This window comes from Amblyomma americanum, chromosome 5 (genome assembly GCF_052857255.1).
Source record: "Amblyomma americanum isolate KBUSLIRL-KWMA chromosome 5, ASM5285725v1, whole genome shotgun sequence".
Lineage (NCBI taxonomy): Eukaryota > Metazoa > Arthropoda > Arachnida > Ixodida > Ixodidae > Amblyomma > Amblyomma americanum.
In genome coordinates, this window is record NC_135501.1 from 142889005 (window position 1) to 142913654 (window position 24650).

Consider the following 24650-nt stretch of genomic DNA (forward strand, 5'->3'; position numbering starts at 1 on the left):
AATTTGAGTCCCCCCGATCACCTACCAACATTTTGTTCCATTCTACTTGTGCGCATTAAAAACAAAGAAAGAGAAGTTAAAGAATCATGTGTTAAAAATGGGCACGCTCTGGAAATGGTTCGCTCTGTTATCAGTACCACTGACTGGCAACATGTTTTAAGTGAAAAAGACCCGAACAAGGCGTACGATGTGTTTTCCGATAAACTTATGCGGCGCTACAAACAGTCTTTTCCAGTAAAGACGCAGAAGCGGCACAGTAAAAAAATAATAAAACTATAGTTCAGGAAAGCTATATTGAAGAGGATAAATAGAGAGAACAAGTAGTGTCATCCATGCCTTTGTTAAAAGTCGTTACCCGACAGAGTTTGCTTCCTACAAGATTATGTGGTTAACGCGCCGGTAAAACAAGCGAAAACTCAGTATTATGAGCAGCTATTTTCAAACATAAGAAGTAATTTTCTAAAATAAGGAAAGAAGTTAGAAATCTAACCAATGAACAGAAACCATGCGTAGACTTGAATGTTACAACGCCTAATGGCGTCTTGTCTGGGCTGTGCAGCTACAACAGCCATGAATAACTACTTTGTTTCTTCCTCTGAATGTACTGATCTTAATACAAAAACAATAACCCTTCTACCAGTTGCGCTGACCTTGCAAATTCGATAATGTTAAAGGTGAACTAAAAAGTAATCTGGACACGTATTTTTACCGCCGGAACACAATCTACACGTTCTGGGCATTCTTAGAAACTCCGAACTATTGTCTTGTGCGGCCGATTGCCCTAATTAAATCGGAATTACCGTCCTTGCTCCCGTCTTTTTTTTTTTTGAACCCAGCGCGGAGGTAGCAGGATTCAAGCAACGCGTCAGCCTGTCCCCAGGCGGCTTGCCGCTCAGCCATCGTCGGAGTGATGCGTAAATCAAAGTGCTCGCGTGCATTTTTATTTTAGCTGGCCTGATTTGCGGTTGTATTGTCTGTGACTGAAACTGTTTATTCACAAAAATCTAAAAAACAAGATAAAAGTGAAAGGGAAGCCACCACTGTACTGGCTGAAAGGCACTCCACGCTTTGCTTGACTCCGCCTACCTACCGCGTTGAGCTCAAAAAAAGGCGGGAGCCGGTACGTTTAATCCGATTTAGTTAGGGCAATCGTGCACAGAGGACAATAATTCCAAGTTTCTGAGAATGCCCGGAACGCGTAGAAAGAGTTCCCGCGGTAAGAAGGCGAATTCAGTTTCTTTTTTAGTGCACCTTTAACTCCTGGGCACCTTCTGAAGTGAAACCAATAATTAATACGTTAAAAAACAATACAGCGTCTCGCTATGATGGCATTTCATGTGAAATGATAAAATATTTCAGTGATTTATTATCTATTCCTCAAGCTCATATCAATTGTATGTTGGAGATCGGTGTGTTTCCAGACCGATTAATTATAGCACGTGTACATCCAATTTTTAAGGTTGGGAACCGCTATGCTTTGACAAACTGCCGACCAATTTCAGTCACATCGATACTGTCCAAGCTTTTTGCAAATCCCATCAACGTCAGGATACAAAACTTCTTCGATAAATATCGTGTAATCAGTATTATGCTGTGCGGATTTCAAAAAACAAATCTACAGATTCAGCCCTGCTTAACATAAAGAATGAGAGAACAATAAATTTTGAGCAAACACAATATACACTTCAAGTATTTCTAGATCTGCGCAAAACATTTGATTCTGTGTGTCACGATGTCCTTCTAGTTAAATTGAATAGTTATGGGATCTACGAAATACCACCAGAATTGATAAAAAGCCATCTTTCAAACCGCTAGTATATGTCAGTTAAATAAATATGCATCTCAAGTTCTGCCAGTTAAAACAGGCGTCCCAAGGGGATCTCTTCTCGGGCCTTTGCTGTTGATAACATACATAAATTATTTATGTCTATTCGTAATAGCCCAAAACTAATCATGTATGCAGATGATACAAACGTCTTTTTCTCTAGCCATTCATTCCCGGGTATTGAACATGCTGTCAATAACTGTTTGCTCCACCTATATACTTGGTTAAACACAAATAAGTTATGCTTTAACATTGAGAAAACGAAATACATATTGTTCGCGCCGCTAAATAAGTCTAGGAAGTCTGCCACAGAAATTTTGTTTGGTGGCTCAAAAATTTTTAGGTATGTAGCTTTGAACAAAACCTGTAGTGGAATTCTCATGTGAACAGTCTCATAGCGGACCTTAGTAAAACAATTGGCTGCCTCTTGAAGATTTGTCCACTAATCCCTCAATGATTGCGAACTGTTCTTTATTACTCACTCTTTTAATCCAAGCTTCCCTACTGTGCTTTAGTCTGGGGTACCACAACAAGTCACAATTACAAAAGATTAATTAGCCTGGAAAAAAAGTGTTCAGGAAATTTGAGCAATATCACGGCCCACCTGAATTACTGCGGTCAAGGCCCCTTTTCCTGAAAGACAAAATGTCAAAGGCCAATCAAATTTATTATTTCAAATTGCTTTAGTACATAAAAAAGCGAAGCTTTGCAGTGTACAAAAATCAAAAACTCCAACAACGATCACTTAATGGCACAGGTTCTAATGCAAGTTACTTCGTTAGGGATGCTGAATTAGAACAAGCAAGTCAACACCCATTGTAGATGGAACGTATAAATTAGCAGAGCTTCGTGCTTGGCAAGTTACGGCAGGCAAGTAGGAAAGATGACGTTTTTCGCTTAGTGTCCCAAGCGTCCTGCATTGCGTTATCATGTGATGGTCATGATGACGATGTCCTCATGCTTTAAGCATCTGTTCCACGCAATCTTTTTGGCCTCAGCTTTTACAGAGGAAACATATAGGAATCTATTCCATCCAGCTCAGTAGTAGGTTTCATAAAAGTAAGGTCATTGTTTCACGTTTAAATCTACACAAATTTCTGCTCTTTTACTTATTCTAGGCTTTCTTTTATTTCCGAAGGAAAATACTTTGTTCCTTTAGTTCGTTTATACATTTTTTTTGCCCCTTGCATTTGCAGGAACAACCAGTGCTGCCCAGCAACCAGCGGGCCTGGTTCCAGTGCCGTGCAGGAGTAATTACCAGCTATTCGATAGGAAAATACGTCCAAATAGCTTTTCGTTTTGCAAAAGGATACACGAGCCATTATAATGAAATCTTTAACTGCTGCGGATTACGGGAAATTTTGTACACACCGCAGACACACATGATTCATATAGTCTGCGTTTCTATTTCGCACTGCTTTAACAATCGGTTTAACAATCTGTATAGCCGCTGGTGCCTTTTGATGCAAAGGTAGTCCTTAAAATTCCTGTAACATTGAGCTTAACACAGATTTACCGAACATCATAGGAAGGAAACGACGATGAGAGCAAGTGCAGGATTCTTGGATGCCAATTTTATTTGTGACACAACTGGCGTAATTTGTACGGAACTGTTATGGAAATATTGAAGACAGTGGTCTAATCTCCCGATGAGTAACATGATTTAAAATTTGTTCATCACTCGCGTAGAGAAATTATGACTGCTTATAATACCAAAGGGGAACGTTTCAGATATATTCAAAACATTAGTAGCTAGAAAATTCCGGTCAGCAAGGGGAGATCTGCAGATAAATTTATTAAAACAGTGAAATTTTACAATTCATTAAAGGACTGCGTTAATAACAAAAATTCCAGTTGTAAACTGCGATTGTTCACAATTGCGGGATATGATGTAAAAGAAGCCTTGGGGAAGCTCTCTTTCGCAGTATATATTTTGTTTGGCCAGTGACCTCCAGCGCGTCAATCTCTATGGGTGCTGCGTGAGATTGAGTACTGAGTTATCGCTATCGTTAGGCGCGTAAATTAGGTATTGCTTTATAGGTGCTTCGCATTCAAAGCGTGGTGCCGGGATATTAATGCGATTCAATAGAGAACACGCTTGCACCACCTACAATACACAAAAGACACCTCTTGCGCTCCTGTTGGATTTACGTTACTTCGCGAGTATCGAGCGTGGGTATTTATACGCCATCTATATTTTGACATGAAATGGTGCGCCTTGCCCCTGCGTCCTTCGAAAGGCCAAATATAGGTACTATGAGTAGCCCTTAATTACCTTGCATTTCATCCTTAGCATCTAAGAAGGACTGTGAAATTCCTTTCATCTTTCCTCCTTTTCGCTTTCCTGTCCAGCACAACAAGGATATTCTAAATCGCATTATGCAAAACTGAGTAGTGGTGCCTTCAGCGGAATGGACTGAACTGTTCTCCTGGACAGCATTCTGAACAGCCTATTTACCAGGCTCAAGAGATTCGCAAAATATTTTACGTACTTAGCAAGCACCTAGCACGTAAAAAGCTATCAACTGCGCTCGACGAGAGGGAGGAAAGCTGAAAACGGCCAGGCTTATCAGCTTTTTCTACCTCCACGCTGAGGTATTTCTCCGCTTCGTCCTCGACAGAAAGCACGTGACAATACTACTGAAGTTCTTCTGATGTGATCAGAGGGACATATTGTGTGTCATCGATGTTTTTATATTAAATCTGCCATTCGGGCATACTGATACGTGCTGATCAGGCTGATTAAACATTGTTTCTAAAGAGAAGATTATAATATGCTTGATCTGTATAGAAATCTGTTGGAATTTTTTTTTGGTTATTGGAGAAGATAAATAATTCCTAAAGCTTGTGAAAGGCCCCTTGGTGCGTTAAGCCATTATGACACTAGGCGAAACAGGCGCCAAAGGCAACTATTTAACCGTATATGTCAGTCTCGACACTCACAGCAACTGCTTGAGCCAAGCACCGCATTTATGAACATGCTGAAAATTTCATGACCTTTTCAGGCTCTCATGCGAGAAATCCAGTGCACCTACATAGGCATACGCGTCTGGCATTCGACATTGTGGTTACAAGATTGCTCGGCGAAAATAACGAATTTCAAATCGCTGAGATGAACAAAGAGCATGATCTGTCTTTTTGCTCTGTGCAAAGCACCCGAGGTATTTCGCGATTGTCTAACTTCTTGTATGTATGAGATAAAGGCAAGAGCAAGGGCAATACCTTAGATTCTCTATCAGCATTTTCTGAAAAACACGCATGCTGCGTTCCTCTGTAGAAAAGGCAATATAACTGAAGCTGTAGCATTAAATGTGCGCGCAAAGTGACAACTGATTTAGAAGGATTTGGTTGTAGGCCAGTTGGTAGGACATCGTGAGGAGAAAAACCTCAAAACAGGACGGGACTGAGGTCTGAGGACAGGACTGTGTTGTCGCCTGCCTCAGTCCCGTCCTGTTTTGCGGTTTTGCTCCTCATGACGACTGATTGACCACAGATAGCAAGAGGCCAGATTTGGGAAGACCGAAAGAAGGAGCATAGCGATGTCCTGTTATGACCAAAGAATGTCACTAATGTGAACTACCTCAATCAAATCGCTACACTCTGGGGTGCACGTACAATGTAACATTCTGGGCTCCGCCCGCTCTGGAGCAGCGTGAAGAGGAGCAATCATTCTTGTAGTGGGAAAGCAAAACCTTTAGCGACCGAATAATGGAGCTCGGCCTGAATGCTGATTCAAAAGCAGTCTGTCATTTACTTAATAAAGAAAAGCAAACAAAACCTCGCATTATCTTCAAAGAGAGATGTAGAGATTTTTTCCTGGCAAAAAACGCCTAAGAGGTGCAGTTAGAACACGTACATGCCTCTGCTCCTATATATGCTGGTTGATCCTGCAATTCAGCCATCGCAGCTCAGGCTTTCATAATGAACGCAGCGAACCCACTATATGCCTTGTCACCTTTTTTCATTGCTTTTGTTTTCAGCTTTCCCCAAAGTGGAACGGCTAGTGGGTGGCGTGAGCCAGAAGACCTGTTCAAGGTATTATTTGTATTCCTTCTTGCTTGCTGTTAGGAACCACCATTCTTTTGTTCATGACTAAAAAAAGCACCTTAGCCGTTAATCGTTAGAAATCAACAACTAATATTCTGAATGAGCCAGGACAGCATCAGCGGCAGTGCTGACTAGCAGCGTTTAGAGAATACACCGTGCCTACTGCCAGATTCTTCCTCCTAGATTGCGTTCTTCTGTTTGTCTGGCTGTATATTGTCACGGACTAGAAGGAGACGAAGCAGGCAGTGGCGCGGACAGGAGCGCTCGCTCAAGGCACGAAGCCATGAAATCACGCCATCACTGTCTGTCATGTCCATCTGTCTTGATCGGCTTGCCGTAAAGTAACATTTAGTGTGCGATGCGGGGTATCCCATCATACTGGTCCTGGAACTCCGGCGCCCTGCGCATGTCGTGGTCGTCAGCCGCGTGTACTAGTCCGCGCTTCCTGGGATGTGCGCAGTCTGCCAGACTAGAACTTATGTCGCCGTCCACCCCAGCCTGGTCCTCTACCCCGACCAATAGACACGACTAACTTACGACACCGCAGAGGCCAAACCTTAGGACCCCACCGACCCAAGAATCTAGAATTGCATTGTTCCACATCATCCAGAAAATGTGAAGAAAAATTCATTAAGGCAAAAATAATAAAGGGGAAAATAAATTCTCAAATACGCCCTGTAGTCTGCATGCAGACGGTTTTGAAAGGAAATCTCGTGTGGCGAATTCTTAATGCAAGCGACCTTGCATTTCTCGGAACTGGTAAGCCAAGCATTTATATTGTTTCCCTGAAGAAATTTTATTGAGCAGACGAATCATCCCATGAGTTCCGCTCGATCGTTTGAAAAGTGAGGAAATACACCTGATATCACTTTGAGTTTCAGTAAGTACCTAAAGCACAGTGAGCATTCTTGTATATGTCAGGTACGAAATCAATGAAGCTGCGATCGAATCTTGCACTAGGATTTACATTCAGTGCTTTAACACACTATTTGGGACTTTCATAAATGTTCGTTTTTTCATGCTATGCGACGTTATTTTCTTTTCTGTCCTTTAAACGCTGAAGAGCTTTGTTTATCCGACTATAAAGTATTACGCTTCATTTCTTACGCGAAAAAGCACATCCACTGTACTTTTTTTCCTCGCACCTGGGGTTAGTTCATGCTTTGCGGGCGCTCACTGTTTCTTCTGTATTATGTGTTCAGCAATGCCAGTCGATGTTTTTGAATGGTCTGCGTTTCGCTCTTCGCTTGATAGTGCTTCACATAAGTTAGCTGTTGCCTTTCAGTACGAGCGCCATGATTCAGGAAGACTGTAGCGAGAGTAACAGAAAAAGAATTCGAAAGAAGAGAGCACAAGCAAAAACCAGTGAGCTCAAACCATTTACATCTGATCTTTGCAGTTTTTTTCTCCCGATGTGGAACGAGGCCTACGGAGGCCGCTGCAACCAGGGCTCAGGAGCACTTGATACGACATTAGGCTATTTCGTGTTCACTTACAGCGCACAGCACACGTACATTATTCATCTGTTGTTAGAAGATATGAAGTGAATTTGTCAACAGAAGACAACGAAGAGAAAGCGCGCAGTACAAAGGGCTAGCAGTCGCGCTCTGGATGTGACACCTCACTGCCTGCGGACGGCACCGCCCCATCAAGTGCTTTGGAGGGGGTGCTGACCCGGCATAGGAAGAATACAACTGGGCTGGGAGCCGCTTCGCTGCCTTTGGACTATCGCGTGTCCTTCTTCTGCAGTTGAGGCACGGAATCGGCGGTCTCAGTAGCGCCAGCGACATTTAGCCGTTCCAAATATTGGCAAGCACTGTCACCGATGACCAGTTTGCATCTTCGAGGCACCAATAGGTGTCTTGTTAAGGAGAAAGGCTTCGACAGTGGACATCACGGCCCATAGGCCGCCTAGGTACAGCAGCTTGGAGTGATTTTCACGTTTGCTGTAAAAAGTTTGCTCGATGTGCTCAGTTAGATAGCGGAATTCTGTGAGCCTATCTGAAAGCCGTAAAATATTTCTTTCTGTAATATGCTTCATCTGTGGCATTGGAGCGTATGTTTGTGGCCACGCTCGTCAATGCTTTGTTGCGTTTTCTGTGTGTCAAGGATTTTTGGTGCATTTTTTTTCTCAATCTACTGCGATAAACGCTCCCGTTTGATGCAGCGCGGACCAAAAAGGGCAGCTGTTCTTTGCTAATAGGGAGGCTTGTAAAACTCTGTTTGAATACAATAATTCACAATATTGAAATTTTCGTGAAATAACCTGCTTTCACTGCATTTATATTTCTCCTCTTCAAAGGCACAGAGCCTCTGCAGAATATTACCCTAATTCATTTCTATATTTCCAGTTTGTGAACACAACTGAGAAAATATGGGTGTATAACTCATCTGAGCTAAGCAATGTTCTATGCAAAGTGGACGTGATGGACCACATAAACAAGGCGAAAGACGACTATTACTTCAATCGAACGATTTACATGACTGACGGGAGGTATGTCTTTAAATATTTCGCTAATACGAAGTATGCCTCACAAAAGTTGAAATTTTGCTTTCTTTCAGAAACTCATCTTCATATCTTTGGGGCCTTGTTTTTGGAAACAAAATGCTCGTTGGACCCCCAGGTATGTTGACATGCTGCAATGTCTTCTATTTTTTAATTCCGTTCCCGTCGTATTTAAGACCATCCTGACGTTAAATTATCCTAAAATGTTACTTTTTAAATGTGTTTAAGGTAAACTCGGTAATCAAACTAAGTTATTTTTTCTATATAGAATCACGCTGCTCGGTGCTAGGTTGGACTAAGCTAAGACTGTAAGCGCCAATAACCCAGCGCCATATGACAAGCGTACTATCGTACTGTGAGGTACTACAGCGACCAAAATAACGAGTGTTCCTAAATAAGTTTCGTGTCTATTGCACTAGCTTTTTATTTTGTGTGTGTGTGTGTGCGAAAGCACTATTCCGATGAGTGGACCGCGAGCAAGATCTTCCGGTGTTTTTGGGTTTGTCCCATCACTGCCGACTGTAGCGCCATCCCACGACACCATTTAACAGTTCTAGCGCCCCATTTTGCCTATACACACCCTATGCCCTAACTAGTACCAACCCGCCCACCCCGCGTCGCTACCGCGCCGCGCCGTTCCCGATCCCGGTGCGCGAGAACCATCAGTGTCGGAATCACGCGGCGACAGACGCGCGCTGCTCGTGCCGTGTCTTTTCATGCCGCTGCATTTCAGGCGGTGTTGCCGCCATTGCTTTAGCTCGTCGTACTCGCTTTGACTGCGTTAAAGACCTACCATTCACAACGTGGAAAATCATCATAAGTCAACATTTCAAAGCTGGCAGTAAAGCAACAAGACAATCCGACGGTCATGCAAATCTGGTTTCGCTTGTTTAGAAATTTTTGGCAAACTTTCTCTGTCATTTTTATTATTAAATGCGAACTTGGTATGCGAGAATCTATATATTATTTCTTCTCAGGACCTCGCATATCTCGCAGGACGCGTTAAAAGGCCGATTAACTTTCTTCCCGCTCAGCGATGGGCCTGGTCAACTCTTTCAGCTTAATATGGGACGACAAAGTTCTCGTTTTTTAGCTACCGTAAAAGAATATTTCGCTTAACATTTAGTGGTCAGTAGCGGAGCCTGTTGTTCAGCATGCTTCGGCGTATGGTATCAGGTAACTTATTTCCATCACGGAAGTTGTGTCTTTGAATCTTTTGAACCCTGCGTGCCCGCTTATGTCTTCGATCACGTTTTATCTGCCCATACGGATGTCTCGAACTACTTCCACCATCTTCACGTGGGGAGAACTCACTTTTTATGACGTTATCCGCACGGATCTTTGGCGTTGCTTTCCTGCAGGCTTAGTTATCGGGTGAGACGCAGGGTTGTAGACTGCCGCTAAACTCTTGATAATGGCTCTCGGATGCTGCATCGAGTGGAAACGTAACAGCCGGCGAGAATGAGTCTAATTGCTCGATTCTTCTGTGGTTGACTGTGATCCGACCCATTGTTACATTCGCGGTGTAGCTGAAAATAGTACCAGGCTCAGAGGCCTCGTAGAAAAATAACAGCTTACGATGACCGATTTGCATGAATGAGCTCGATCACTGGTCTATTTTGCTTGCAGCGCCAGTGTGGCCAAAGTTGAAGTATTCAACGATGAAAAGAATTTAAAGTTTTCATTTTGCTTTGATGTCAAAACGACATGAAGAAGGAATGACTCTAATAAGTGCGCGAAAACGATGGCGCCATTTTTAGATATACTCTTGAACTACTCCAACCTGTCTCTTCGCAGTGTGTGTTTTCAAAAGTCATGTCATTCTGTAAAAAGACAAATCTTAAAATTCAATATTTGGAAAAAATATATAATATCATCTCATAAAACAATCAAAACGTTTATGTCTGGTTTCGCTAAACCTAGTGATTCAAGCGAACGCATAAAAAATGTTTTTTCTACTTTGTTTCAACTCTCGCAGCTTTATGTTAAAAGGAAAAAGACTTGTCAGTGACGAAACATGGCAGCATTATGACGCTCATTTTTAGCTCAATATACGCTATAGATATTAGCGGAAGTGAGATGTGGGGCAGAACACCAGCGTGCTGTTTTTGTCCTCTCCTGAGTATATCTAATACACGAGCGGCATGCCCCGTACTCTTTACACTATGATTTAAAATAGAACTGCTTACAATTTTTTAGCGTTAAAGCTGCATGGCGCCATTTCATTTATGTTTTAAGGTAGCTTTCGATAGTGAATAACTTGTGGGCTATTTATTTACAATGTGATAAAAACAAAAGCAACTAAAAATATTGTAGTCTTCGACAGGACAAGTATTATTTTTCAGAAAGCATTTCGTTATGACGAAATGCAGGTATTTACATACTGGCTTGTGTTCAGAAATAATAAAAATATACACTTCTTGAATATTATTATGATTAAGATTAATCCTAAGACTTAGGAACATGAAATCTTTTGGCCTCAATTTAGGTATCCTAAGCACAGCGCTTGCAGACACACAGGAGGGTACCATAATTACGCAGGAGCCATTGCGTTCCTGCGAGGCTCATTACAAAATTATTTCCTTCAATACCCTATGAGCTAATTCAGCCTACTTAGTTCTTGGATTCTAGCACGAAACGGGATAACACACACGCTAAACACTTGTCAGACTGGGAAAATCTACTGTTAATATCTGACGAATAAACCATAAGGAGCTGAAGACGATTCGGCTTCTACCCAGATTTCAGTTTGCATGCCTAAGCTAATAAAGGCTGTAAGAAACAATCATTCCGCATTCTAAGCAAATGTGTGCCTGATTAGACAGCCCAGCTTTATTCATCATCCGTGAAGAAAGGCTGAGGAGACTGTTCGTGGAGAAAAAATACCTACCTTTTAAAATAAGATGCGCATCCAGCTCCATTAAATGGAAGAAAGTTCCAGTCCTTGGTGTGAGGATATGAATCGAATAAAAATCGACCTAACAGTTATGATGCAAACCTCAATAATAGGTGCAACAGCCTTTCTGCTACCCTAAAATGTTAGTCATGGTCAGTCAGAGTGATTACGTGAATATATAGCAGACTGCTATTTTTCCACGCGCCATAGTATAGTAGAGTACCATAAACCTTTTACAGCCCGCATAGTTAATTAACAGCCATGTGAGATAATATAAGCCAAAAGAGTCTTCATACTAAATAATACGTAATAAAGCTGAAAAGAAAGAAATATTTGACCTAAGGTTCCTCTTCAAACTGGGATAGCTTACGGCGACACCTTCAAAAGCCACCGTGCTGCAGAAAAAAAACAACAGATTTTTCAATCCGTACGCGAAAATGATATATCCGACACCTGTGTCGAATTTTTTTTTCCATATTATTTTCGCAGGAGAAACATACAACATTTATTTTCATTTACTTCACCTTGCGTGCTTATGCGATGAAGCAGCGTTCTTTTTTGAAGTTAATGTGCGTTACAAACGCTTTAGTAGGAAAATAGCGAAGTAAGTCCGATATCACCGTTGTCATTGATCTTTGAATATTCACATTCGAGAGACATGGTTTTCGAAGTAGTAAGGGAAGAACTTTAGTGCAAGCATTTTCTGCAGCAGAAGCCCTGGCCCATGCTAGGGTCGAAAGGCACGATGACACTTGTGACGACAATCTAAACGAGCGAAGAGACCGCACCAAATCGAAAACGTTAAAGAACCTTACATATTCAATTTCAGTCAGGGACACCTTTATAGACACTGTGTTCCTTATTTTTCGAATTAAAAAAAATTGCAGGAGACCCTGAAGCTCCGCCTTGATTGTATGACGCGATAGCTGTAATGGTAATTCGGCACTTAACATTCATAGAATAATGAGAGTCCTCATAACACTGTTGGCGGAGTGGTGCAGCGATTTGCGATTGCAGGTGCTGCCATAGGTGGAGCTTGTGAGACCCTAGTGGCTCAGCGCGAGCAAACTTTCGCGACCAATCATTAATTTAACTCCCACCCGCCACAATGGGCATACTGTGACAAGCCCACGACAGTGATATGACAAGGTCACGGGACCGCCCCATTTTCCGACCATTGCGTTTTGTGTGAGATCGAGCAGAATCTTGTACCCGAGGGTGGCAATACGATAGCCATATGGCCACTATGGGTGGATGGGGAGGCCACCTCCGCCAACCCACCTTAGCCAATTTATCCCTCACAACGCCGACGACGCCCAAGATGATAACGCCGTATTTTCTGCAGAACACTAGCCCTAACGCTATCGTCTTAAAATACCTGGAGCACGCATATCAATAAGATCGAAATTAAGAGAAATACACCAACCTTCATAAACTAACAGTGGAATGCTTCGTAGCATCAGAACTCCTTTTCTTCTAAGACGTGCTGGATTAAAACGAAGTTATTTTTCTTTTCTCCTCGCAAGGTAGTGGGACCAACACCACGGAGGAATTGCTTTATCAAAATGAGAACAGCAGCTGCGGCGTCTTCGACGTCGCTTTCGCCGGCGGTATGTATTTTGCTTATTTGACACTTGGTTACTCATTGAACTAAGAGATTTAAGGGACGACAGTATGGAAAACGAAAGAACATGAGCCTTTCTGAAACGGACAGACAACCAAAGAAATCGATTTTAATTTTGGGTTAATTTCTAATAAGAAATTGATTTCTGCACCTTTTTGGTTATCGCACTTCTGCGCACATTGTATATTTTCTTTTACTAATATCTCTCAAGAAGAAGTAGCAAACAGGCAGGCCACATTTCTTGCAGAGAGGTGTATTGCTAGCCATTTGAAACAGAGTTCCATGACCGGAACCGAATGCTTTTCAGTTCAATTGAATAAGAATATCGTTAAGGACAATCTTGGAGCTCTTAGGCTCCCTGATAGCATTTTAGTGCCTATGGATGACAACACTAGATGCTCTCATAACATTCATCGGTTGTAACATAGGAGGATACAGCGTTCTTGAGCCCTTTGGGTTAATGTGAATGAGTAATTCACCCTGCCGGCTGAAAGTAGAGGACCGGCGACCAAATTCCACCACTGTTTTTTTTCTGCAGTTTCATAACGGGAACATAAGATTTACACATTCACAGGCAACAGGTAAAATATAGGACAGGCATTATTCCAATCGAAAGGCGTTGGTAACACCGTCACTTTTAAGACTGAAGCAGCATAAAACTAGTCTCTTAAGCTGGAGAAGCACGTAGTAGCCAAAAATTGTCTGTGTACCATCAAGAATGACCGTTCGAAGAATATACGGCAGGAAAACTATAGTGCCCGAAGAGAAGATGCCGAAGTCTGCGGTATGCCCTAGCTCGAGATGGCGTGAGCACGTGCCGCTGCAGACTTTTACAGAACTCCGGCCACCATTGACTCTTCAGCCTTGAATAAAACCGTGCAAGCAGCTTACCACGGCCGACTCGACATAGAAAGAATAATGAAATTAGTACCCTTCACAAGCTTTTACGGTTTCCTTCGTACCTTCCATTTAACTTACTTTAACGCATCTATCGCTTTGGCGGACGAAGTAAATCGAAATGTTTTCGACTGGCCTTTCGCGCAGTCAACAAGGCTTGTTTTAGTACGCAAGCTCCTCTTCAGAACTAGAGCTTCAAAAGCCGATTCCCCGCTGAAGCTTTTATCTTCACCTTGAATAAATAAAAAATTCAGGGAGGCACTTTCTTCACTTCAAGTGCGGTGATTCCAAAGCCATTAGCGCGGTGCTGCTTTTGTCACTGATGTGTGGTTAAGATATTGATTAAGTACACAATTGTTTGTGTGTCCTAAAAGCTGGAGACACTGGAGGGCTTTTGGGAGGCATTCATCTCTTTCGACGTCCTTCTGGAAACACTCTCCAGCGTGCCTACGCTAGACAAGAAGAACTACATGTGAGACGAAAAAAAGGCCGCCATCGTCTGGAAGACGTTGGAGTAACCAGCGTTAGCTGTTTGGTTTACTAGATGAAGAAAGCGAACAAGAACGGGCCACTCGTGTCGAGAAACGTAGTGTAATACCCTTTGAAACGGGGTGGATTTCCACCATGCTCAGCTATGCGCGCACGCACGCCGCCTAGCGCCACCTATCAGAGAAATTACGATGCACGTACGTCTACCCATTGTCGAGTTGCACCGCCCCCCTCCCCCCAAGACATGTCCCAACCGGAATTTTCTTCGTTGGGCGGGGGGGGGGGGGGTCAGGGGGTCAAGGTGGGCCTAGAATTCGGCCTGCGGTGCGATATGATGATGGTTCAATTAGAAATTGCATGTATGCAATATTTACGTATTATTTAAATGTGGTTTAATTTCTATACCACAACCCATAGGGTTTTATTTGCCTCCCAAATTCAGTATACAAGAGTCCCCATATGGGGGCAGGTTGTTGTCGGAGTATACATAGCAGAACGAATGAATACATGTATAGCGGTCCCGGAACGGGTCAGTTTTCTTACCCGTTTCGGGATGCTTTTTGGCGAGGGGGAAGAAATTAGAGGGCACAACCGACTTTATTTGGCCGCCATCTTGAATTCAAGAAACCGAAACAATGCCGCCATTTTGTCCCCTAACGTCATACTCACATAGTTCCACCTCTATCCACCATATTGGACCATGACATCATCATTTCACGCGGCATGCGGTTGTTTCCACAATGCTATTGTAGATGGCGCTACAAGTTTCAATTCGAGATGCGCTGTTTTCTAGTTGCAGCCACAGATGGCACTTTGATCTCAGGGTAGTAGGGGACCACACGAAATCTCGAAACGTGAAGGATAGTTGCTGCCACAGATGACGCTGTGATCAAGGGCGGCAGCAGACGTCACGAAATCTCGAGACGTGATGAGTAAGAGCTAACGCTCTTAAAAAAGGAATCCGTCCTGAACGGCTGGGTCTTGAAATGCTTCTAGCTGGAAGCAGCGCATCGGCCTTTGGCTGATGTCTCCCGACACCTGAAGACGTCACGGGCTCTCACAAAGTTGTCCTCCCTCGACTACCTACCGATAATGTTGTCCTCAACAGCGTCTTTCTGCATGCTTACCTCAAGGGTTTCAGATACCATGCTCCCGACTTCCTAGACGCGCTGGCGCAGATTCTGGACCTCTGTGACATTCTGTTTATATTCGAGTACCAAATGTGCCACGTTTTAATTGTTACCTGCGAGAGCAGCTCCTCAAAACAGAAGCTTATTGACAAAGCAGAGTTCCGCGTCAAAGGTGTTTGACCCTTGTTTGTCCCCGACACCAAAAACATGAAGCTTATCTACTTTAGCTGCCGCGCTGTATGAAGCACCGAAGGATTGTGGAAGCTTTGGAACCTTTTGGAACTGTACAAACTATCGAGCGTGAGAAGTGGCGGTGCCCCGTAATGAATCACATGCAAGCAGCGAACTGTAAAATACCGCTCACGCTTGAGGACGGAGTGTCAGCAAGCAGAATTCCTCACACGCTCAACGTTTTCGGAGTACAAGCTTTAGTTGCGAGCCCAGGTAGGCCCCCGCTGTGTCTTCGTTGTAGCCAAGCGGGCCATGTATGGCGTCAGTGTCGTACGTCTCGATGCACCCAATGCCGACGATTTGGGCACAAAGTAGACAACTGTGTCATGAGTTATACTGACAGGTTACGCCAGGGCAACTGGACACATGATGATGAAGTGATGTCAGGGCACATTATGGTTGTGTCGGATGTTGTGGAAGCGTCGAGTGAACTCAGTCATGAACTTCAGACAGAAGATGGATCAAAGACTTCTACACCAAATAACGGCCAGTGACCACATGCAAGTACGGTCAAACAAGAATCCCCGTCTCCGGACCCAAAGCCACCGCACCCTCGTCTGCCTGGGCCAGCTACATTTGAGTCTTGTGCTTGCTGCTCACGAGCCATCTGTCACCCAGCGATCACGAGAGCTGAACATCCCTTCAGTAGAGTCTACGGAGGCGCTACAGCCAGTGAATATGCGGCATGCCTTTATTCGCCGGCGATGCCCCTCCGTCGCCAGAGTGCAGCAGTGTGTCACCTGAAGTGTAAGCTTCTGGTGTCTTCAGTGCCCATCGGCTGTCAGCGTTGTTGCAAGTGACGTGGTCTACTCGGCTTCATGGGCCGAATCCTTGGCTGTCTCATAAGAGGCGATAGACAACAGCGCACCTCTGATGCATCTTACCGATGATTATGTCTTACCGGTGTGTCGGTGGCGATGAGCAGAAGGCACCTGTTGTGGTGGCATTGGGAAGGGTAGCCTCAAAACAAAGGGCGATGTCCGCCCTATAGGCGTCCGACTTGCAGGCCGGCCACCCCAGTACAAGGGATGGCGTTAAATAAGACAAGCACCAAAAATATTGGGCCTCGCAGCATTTCAGGTCGCTACCCTTAACATTAGGGGTTTGCATGACCGTCGAAGGCAACAGCAGTTACGGCATCTTTTAAAGAAATGGGGTGTGAATAGGGCAGCCCTCCATGAAACAAAGCCGTCCTCTGCTGAGCAGAGTGAAGCTGCTCTCGAGCCCTTTTTTTCAGAATTCAATGTTATCGTTTGTCACTCGTGAGGGTTATCAGGAGGGTGCATGCTATTCCTGGCCATCACACTGAGAATTACTGCCGTGTCATATCGCACAGATGATGCCGGGCGACTTATCTGCTTTTACCTTGCAATTTCGGGTGTACAGTGGCGAATTATTTGTGTTTATGCCCCTGTAGAGCAGCGCGATGGAAGGCTATTTTTTCCTGTCACTAGTCGACCATTTGTGCACGCATCATTAAAATTATACTGCTGGGTGATTTTACTTGTGCTTGTAGGGATGAAGCCCGAGCAGTCTTAGGTAAGCGTTATGACCCCCGTGCTGCATTACTACTGATTTGGCATGCGAATACAACCAGGTGGATGTTGGGCAAGATAAGGGACATAATATTCACTTCACTCATTCTGAGTGCTCCTATAGAGCTCGGCTTGACAGGATTTGCTTTTCAGCAGACTTATTAGCCAGCGTTCTTTGTTACTAGATGCGGCCCATATTCTTCAGTGATCCCTGCATGGTGTCTCTTCAGATAGTGACGTGTAGTCGGCGCATACTATATCGTCGATGGGAGTTGTGGATGTTGAATAGTTTTCTGCTTTCAGATAAAATCTCCAACCTTGCTGTATCTACTTGCTTGAAGGACATATGGTCACGGGGTATCTCAGTTTTGGAAAAATGGGACTTATTTAATGAAGAAAAAAAAACTTGGCTATTGAAGCCTCAGCAAGAGTAGCGTTTTTTAAGAGTCATCACCTTCGAGAGCTCAGCCATACTTTGTTTGAGCTACATGAGTTAGAGAGCATCAGACCATGTGCTTATCTAGAAGATATCACTGCCGTAAAGGCAGAGCATTCGCAGTTTGAACCCGGGAGATACAAGGGGGCCTTGTTAAGATCTAGATCTCGTAGATTTCTGGATAAGCAACCATCTCGTCGGGCCCTGAGCGATGGAAGGCAGACTGCTCTTGCTAAAGAAATATTGGAAATTCAGTGTGGTCGTTGCACATACAACGATAGTTCTGGTATTATTGATGCCTTCTTTTACTATTACCGGAAGCTGCTTGGTGGTTAAGCGGGCATAAATGTGAGATCAGATTACAGTCGCTTATACGAAGCCTTTCCTCGACATGAAGATTGAGCAGCATGCTGTAGAGGAGGGGCCTATCACTTTCGACGCAATTAAATGTGCCATATCGGAACTGACGTCTCAGAAATCTCCTGGGCCAGATGCTATTCCTAAGCAGTTCGTAAAATGTTTTCCAATTGCCTCGCGCCTGTTTTAATGGAGTTTTTCCAGGCTTGCTACGGTGTTGATTTTTTGTCCCACACTTTCTATGCTGGGCATACTATATTAGTTACAAAAAGCACAGATACAAATCGGTTGAAAACAGTTGAGGGATATCGTCCAATTTCCCTCTGCAATGTACATTACACACTTTTTGCAAAGGTTCTTTGCAATCGTCTGCAGCAGGGGTTAGCTGACTTAAAAGGCACGCACAAGGTCTGCGGTATCATAGACAGCAGCATCCAAACCCATATGCATAATTTACGGTCAGTATTGCATACAGTATCAGATGAGACCGGACAAGAAGCTCTAATTCAGATCGACCTTCCCAACGCATTTGGTAGTGTTCGTGACGATTTCTTACCTGCAGTCTTAAAGCATTGAGATATTAGAGATGTTTTGCTTAGAGGTATAAGACTGCGCTATAAGGAATTCTATGCAAAGCTAATTGTTAACCAAGAGCTAGCCAAACCTATTCCATTGAAGTTATCTGTTCGCCAAGGCTGTCCATTATCACCTTTGTTGTTTGTGCTATATCTTGCACCCCATTGCCTCAGTGTTATTAGCCGCACAACTATGCGTGGTTTCTCCCTGGCGCAATGTGAAATTAAGACTGAGGCCTACGCATACGATGTCGCGCTTTTTTGTTCTGACAAAGAGAGTGTGCTTGAGGCATTGCATTTGACAGAACAGTTTTGCGATTTATCAGGTGCGGCTCTTAATCTAGATAAATGCAAGGGGTTTTGGTTGGGTCATTGGTGTGCAACGCCAAGTGATCATGGAGGCATAAGCTGGGACTGCGGAACCGTTCACTACATAGGGGTTCTATTCATCAAATTCGCAACAGTGGCGCCTACTAAGATTCACAGATAGTTTCGATGAGGCGACAATCCCAGGCTAGGATAGGTAGGAAACAGTCAGTGTTTGCTCTGGCTCAAGTCTGCAACATTTTTTTTATTCGCGAAACTGGCCGATGTATTGCAGGTTTTCCACTGTAGAGGAAGAAAGCGCATCTGATGCACAGAATATTAGCTTCCTTCGTATGGCGTTCCCAATGAGAACCCATGTGTCGCGATAACCTATATATTTCTCCAGAGTCTGGTGGAATAGGCCTTGTTCCCATATTCGAGCATCAGCTTTTTCGCGTTTTTTTTTCTTTTTCAAATCGGCAAACCACCTTTTCTTCAGAAGCTGTGCTTATCAGGAGTCTCAGTGCTCATTTGCCTTTCCGGTTCGCACCGACTCTACAAAGTCGTGAGAGGCCTTTACGGGGATTCCTTAAGGAAATCGCTAACACCTTCAATTTCCTCACTGTGCGCTTTTCTTTACACTACCAGTATAGCCTCTCCAGGTGGTAGATGACTCAGGCACTTACAGAGTATTTGTTTCCTTACCGTTGTATCGGCAACCTTTTCTTGACTTTCTTGATACCAGTGTTTTAAAACATGTAAAGCGAATGTGCAGTGTTTCTGCTGCAAAAACATTATTCTTTAAACTGCACACATCCACGCGGCCTGGGAAGGCAAGGCTTCGTGCTAATGAGATGCTTGAGCCATGGACCGTGAATTGTCGCCTGTGCAATACACCAGAGACCATTGACCATTGTTTTATTCTGTGCATTGGTGCAATGGTTCTCTGGGACATATTACAACAAACAATTGAGAAGGAAATTGACATCACACAATGCAGTATCCATTTCTTGCCTTTGGAAAAAAACTTTGTTGTGCCATATGATCTCTTTATGTTGCTGCGACTATTTAGTCTCTGGAAAAGCCGCATGATGAACCTCCCCGCCGAATCACCACGGTCGTCAAAATCTTTGTTTCGTGAGCAATGCGCTTTGCTGCGGGGAGTTCATGCTGCTCTGGAAGAGCCGCCTGGCTGGCTCCGCTAGCTGGAGGCATGTGTGTGCCTCCAAGGCATTTGATGTTTTGGAAAGTTGGGTCGTGCAGCGGTATGGTGGCCTGGTGTTTCTTTTCAGGAACTATATCTATGCATTAAAGAAAAATAAAACTACATATTCATTGGGATGAAGTAATGTAGTCGCTAGTACACTCGGTTGCGGAACGGAACGATCGTGGTTCGAATCCCGCCGTGCACAAAGATTTTTTTTCTTAACCAACTGACAGTGTCACGACATCGGTGTGAGACGCCTTGTACCGAACATGACCTGAGACCGGACAAGGTCTTGGCCGCAAGTATAAGGCATTAACGACTATCGCCTTAATAATAATTCTGCCGCTAGTAGGAATCGAAGCCGTGGCGGGGCGAACAGTTCAGATTCGGTGGTGGCTGATCGCGAGCATTGTGCTGTCGCCGCAGCCGATCGTGACTCCTTTTAAACTGCAACACCATCTCGCGATGTGAATCGCACATCGACGAATTCATCAATTTTCGTATGCGATGCAAAAAAATCAGATCAGGTTAACCTCGATCAGAGCTTAACATGAGCCTATTATCGTCGCCAGACGTACCGACGAACCATAAAAAAAAAACAGGTTAAGCACATGCATTCTCACGTCTACGCGGTTTAACTAAGTTACCATTCTGCCATTTTATTGCTTTTTGCTATGCATCACCTGCGGTTTGCTCTTTCTAGATATTTTGAACTACTAGTTAGGAACTGGATTTGACGGCGAGGCGGCACAACTAGGCAACATTTTTTGAATTCTGTGACAGCTTGACAATTTGCGCCGCTACTACCTTTAGCCCGCTCTTAGCGTCAGCCTCGTAGATTCGCGCTTAAATTTACAATATTCTAAAAAGGCCGTCTGGGGCTGACATGAGAGTATTTGAGGGTCAACATAAGGCCTTCAGCAAACTTTCAGCTTGATGGTTGAAAGACGCAAAGGTAAGGTGTGGGCGGTTTTTAGCATTTCCTTACGATGGCTTTATTTATTAGCTGAGAGGAAGCGTAAATGGCAGAAGTGTCTTGTGGTCTCGTGTAACACGGCGCCAGTAGACACCAGCACTTTTATTCTAAAATCATCTGGAGGGTGTACGGGAGGCTAGGAAAGATAGCCACACTGCAGACAAGGGCAGCGTCTTTTTAACATAGGCTTGCAGTAAAAAATAATAAAGAAAAAATCGACAGAGCGGAAGGATGCGCCTACTGCCATGATTTATAGCAATGAGTAAATTGCTGATGAAAAAATGGGTGCGGCTTAGGTCGGCTGAGCCCGGTCATGCAAACTAACGCTTTGTTATGCGTGGTTATGTCGTGTTGCTAAGCCAGGTTGGACGCAACCTCTTCGTCCGTCGCCGAAGCAGAACTCGTGGCAGAGGCAGAAGCAGCAGCGACTGCGTCCACAGTTCTTCGCTGCAGCCTTTCGGCATCCTTCTACCACCGTTGAGCTATTCGAGTCTCCCATTCTGCGTCGGTATCTACCGCTAGCTTGGCACGTTTAGCTTCCCTACTTTCAGCACGCGGCAGCGAGCGTGGCTCGGCTTGAGCCAGTAGGCAGGCCCGTGCAGTTTCCTTTCCTTTCTTCCTATCATCAGCAGCAGCTTCTCTACCTCTAGCGGAATATTAGCATGATTGGCAACGTCAGCCAGAAAACCAGACACAGCCCGTTGTCTACGAGACCGTCTCGATGGCGTTTACTGTCTCGGCCGACTTCCTTGATCGATAGCGTCCAACTGCAATGGGGCTGTGTGTATGCACGTGAGAGCGGCGTTGTCTCCCTGTCAAATGAACGGAGAGTCACGTGTTACTCACGTGGACACAGCTGGTGAGGGGGTGGCACGGTGCTGCTCAGGCGAATCACGTGGCATGTCACGTGGCTGACACTCCTTTACTTTACGGTCAAATGCACCAAGCCGATCGCCTTGGCTCGTCGACGCCAGTAAAGGTTTTTCTTTAACACAAGTCAAATCATGTTCTCTAGGTGCAATTAAGGAGCCTATGCAGTCATTCTGCTTCTAGAAGCGACGATTCCTTTGAAAATTATATATAAGCGGACTCCATATAAGTGGTGAACTTCCAAAAGCCACTCTCTCGCTCTCCTTCATTTTAAACAGAATGAGCTCACGTCGATAAAGAGACTAAATAAAATAAATTGGTTTTTGAGGAAAGGAAATGACGTACTAATTCTCTCATATCTCGGTGGAGACTCGGATCACGCCGTAAAGGAAGGGAGGAAGGTGGGAGTGAAAGAAGAAAGAGAGAAAAAGGTGCCGTTTTGAGTAGGTATGTGGGTAAACATTAATGATTAAAATCGGAGGAATGTTTCTTAAGGCTTGTGGGTGAGGTCCTTATTCTAGGGCTCCACTGGCTTCAGCCGTCTAGAGGGAGCTTATGAGACTCTTTATTGCTCGATAGGATCTCTGGTCTGCTCATATCACGTGCACTGCGGCTGTAAGTGGTTTGGTTTCGCCCGCATGAGGAGAGCTTTGAAATAATTTCGATCGCCTGGGGATCTTGAATGTGCATTTACATAGCACATCAAAAGGCGCCATTTCGTTTCTGATCATTCGATAGGTGCCAGCCGTGGCCATGTTTGAGGTTGGAAGCTCCGGCTCAGTAGCCGAGCATCCTAAACGCAGGGCCACTACAGCGGGTAAACGAGCCTTCTCAATGCATTCAAGCAGCAGATTGCGAGCGAAGGGTCAAAAAAATGTCTTCGAAGTCCGTTGGCGACGCTTCGTAGATCTTAATTAGAAGCTAGCTAGATTCACTAATGAGAAATTAAGTATCCACAGGAAAGCGCTGAACTGCGTATAGGCGCAAAACGTTCTTATTATGTTGTTTGCTTGCGAAATACACTTGTAAGCAAGCATCATCACCTGTAACCCGGTTACGCCAGGAAATAAGCATAATTCGACACACTCTTTCATGCGGTTTGACTTAGAAAGCTGGACAGTGGTTATAAGACAAGATAACACTCAGTTCACGATCATTTGCCGCGAAAGTACAATATATGGTAGCTTTTTTGTTTACGGCACACATTCACCTTTTAAAAAAGCCGTTTCTCTCCTTATGCTGTCCTCCTGTAATAGCCCATAGCTGGGGACTATGAGGTGAGTTTTAAATAAATAAAATAAAATAAGTAGTGAAGTACCACACAATAAAGAGGGGATAGAACTCAGGCACATGACCTATTGACAGACCTTTTATAACAGCATGTAAGGCAGGGCAAGCCAAAAAGAAAACACAATATACAAGGCTGTTGCTACCTCAGGCACGAAATACGTGCTCTTGTCTAGTGATCTTATTTTCGTTTTGGAATGCCCTTCGGCAATAACAAAACGTACTGATTACTAAGACAGGCTACACTAAAGCAGGTTTGCACAAATATAGCGAATTTTCATAAATGTATGAAGGTGAAGAGATTGATCGCGAAAAAAAAAAAGATTGTTTTTCTTCCAATCATTCTCTACCCATTCAGCGTGCACCGAACAAATATAGCAGTGGGATCATTAGAGAAGCCAAGGGTGTTGTTTATTCCACATTTATGCACATTTGTTGTTGCTATACTTGCTAAACTCCTGTTTTACTGCATTGTCCGAACGGGAGTAAACACCAGCCTTCATACATCACATCTACTCACCCAATTTCGATAACTGAAGGGTGGAGCTTTCATCGCTAGTTCCATTAGATTGCGTCTTTCAGTAAAAAGATTTCAACATTTTCATTATCCACGTGGCAAAAAACAAAGGCGTTAGGTGGCGCTTATTTTGCGCCTAAAAGTGCTTACACATAATTTATGGGGATAATGGTGCTCTAAAAAGGCCACCATTCATTGTTTTGCACGTGATAATATATTATTAGAAATGAAATGATGCGTCACACGTCAAGTTCTGCGCTTGACTATTATCATGCTCTCTTTGTAAGGAGGCCAGGCGCGCCCCAAAAAAAGACGCCTGAATTTTCAAGTATTCTAAACTATCAAAAGAAGGCGACAGGGCTTATCGTTTCGTTTTCTTTAGTGCGGGAGATAGTAATTGACGTTTTATTTACTGCACAATGTAAAAGCTTGTGTTATTGCCTATTTCAGTTTTTTTTTTATTTTTCAGGAGGATAGTTTCCTATAATAACAATTCCTGTTTTATTTTTAGAGTACTTTGGGTGGTACGAGATTCGGGTCCGGAATTCCTCTCTGGAACAAGGGCCAAGCACGGACTGTGTGGAGCATTTCACAAATCAAACCCAAAAGAGAAACCAAACATTTTTCACAGGGTGTGCTGGAATGCTTTTCCTTTGATAAGACCTTCTTTTTTCTTGCCCTTAAAATTCAATGTGCAACAACAACACCACAGCTCTTTGGATTGTACTGTAGCTGAAGTCTTCTAAATATGTGAAAATAAAATATTTAAATTCTCTGCTGGAGATAATCTGTCAATTGGATTTAAAACGTAAATCTGAGTTATGCACAGTTTTCGGCTAGAGCTCAGTATTCACTGTATATCGCTGGAGGATTTTCTAGAAGCATGTGGCATTTTGAATGTTGTGCATATAGACACTTTACTCCCATGGTGGACAGGAA

The 24650-nt window shown here is 43.8% G+C and overlaps 1 protein-coding gene across 1 annotated transcript; it reads left to right on the forward strand.

The window, feature by feature from the left end:
- The first annotated feature begins 5685 nt into the window (after window positions 1-5685).
- LOC144135108 (uncharacterized) lies at window positions 5686-24384 on the forward strand. The gene is made up of 5 exons (XM_077667861.1): window positions 5686-5860; window positions 8224-8366; window positions 8435-8496; window positions 12801-12884; window positions 24223-24384. Exons 1-5 carry the CDS (start codon window positions 5747-5749, stop codon window positions 24366-24368), a joined length of 549 nt encoding a protein of 182 aa, XP_077523987.1. The 5' UTR covers window positions 5686-5746; the 3' UTR covers window positions 24369-24384.
- The last annotated feature ends 266 nt before the right edge of the window (window positions 24385-24650 follow it).

Excerpts from the sequence above, each read along its gene's own strand:
- LOC144135108 (XM_077667861.1), top strand. The coding sequence starts at position 5,747 with ATGAACGCAGCGAACCCACTATATGCCTTGTCACCTTTTTTCATTGCT. Across the intron at positions 8,367-8,434 it reads ATTTACATGACTGACGGGAG|AAACTCATCTTCATATCTTT; the intron begins GTATGTCTTTAA and ends GCTTTCTTTCAG. Across the intron at positions 8,497-12,800 it reads AATGCTCGTTGGACCCCCAG|GTAGTGGGACCAACACCACG; the intron begins GTATGTTGACAT and ends TCTCCTCGCAAG.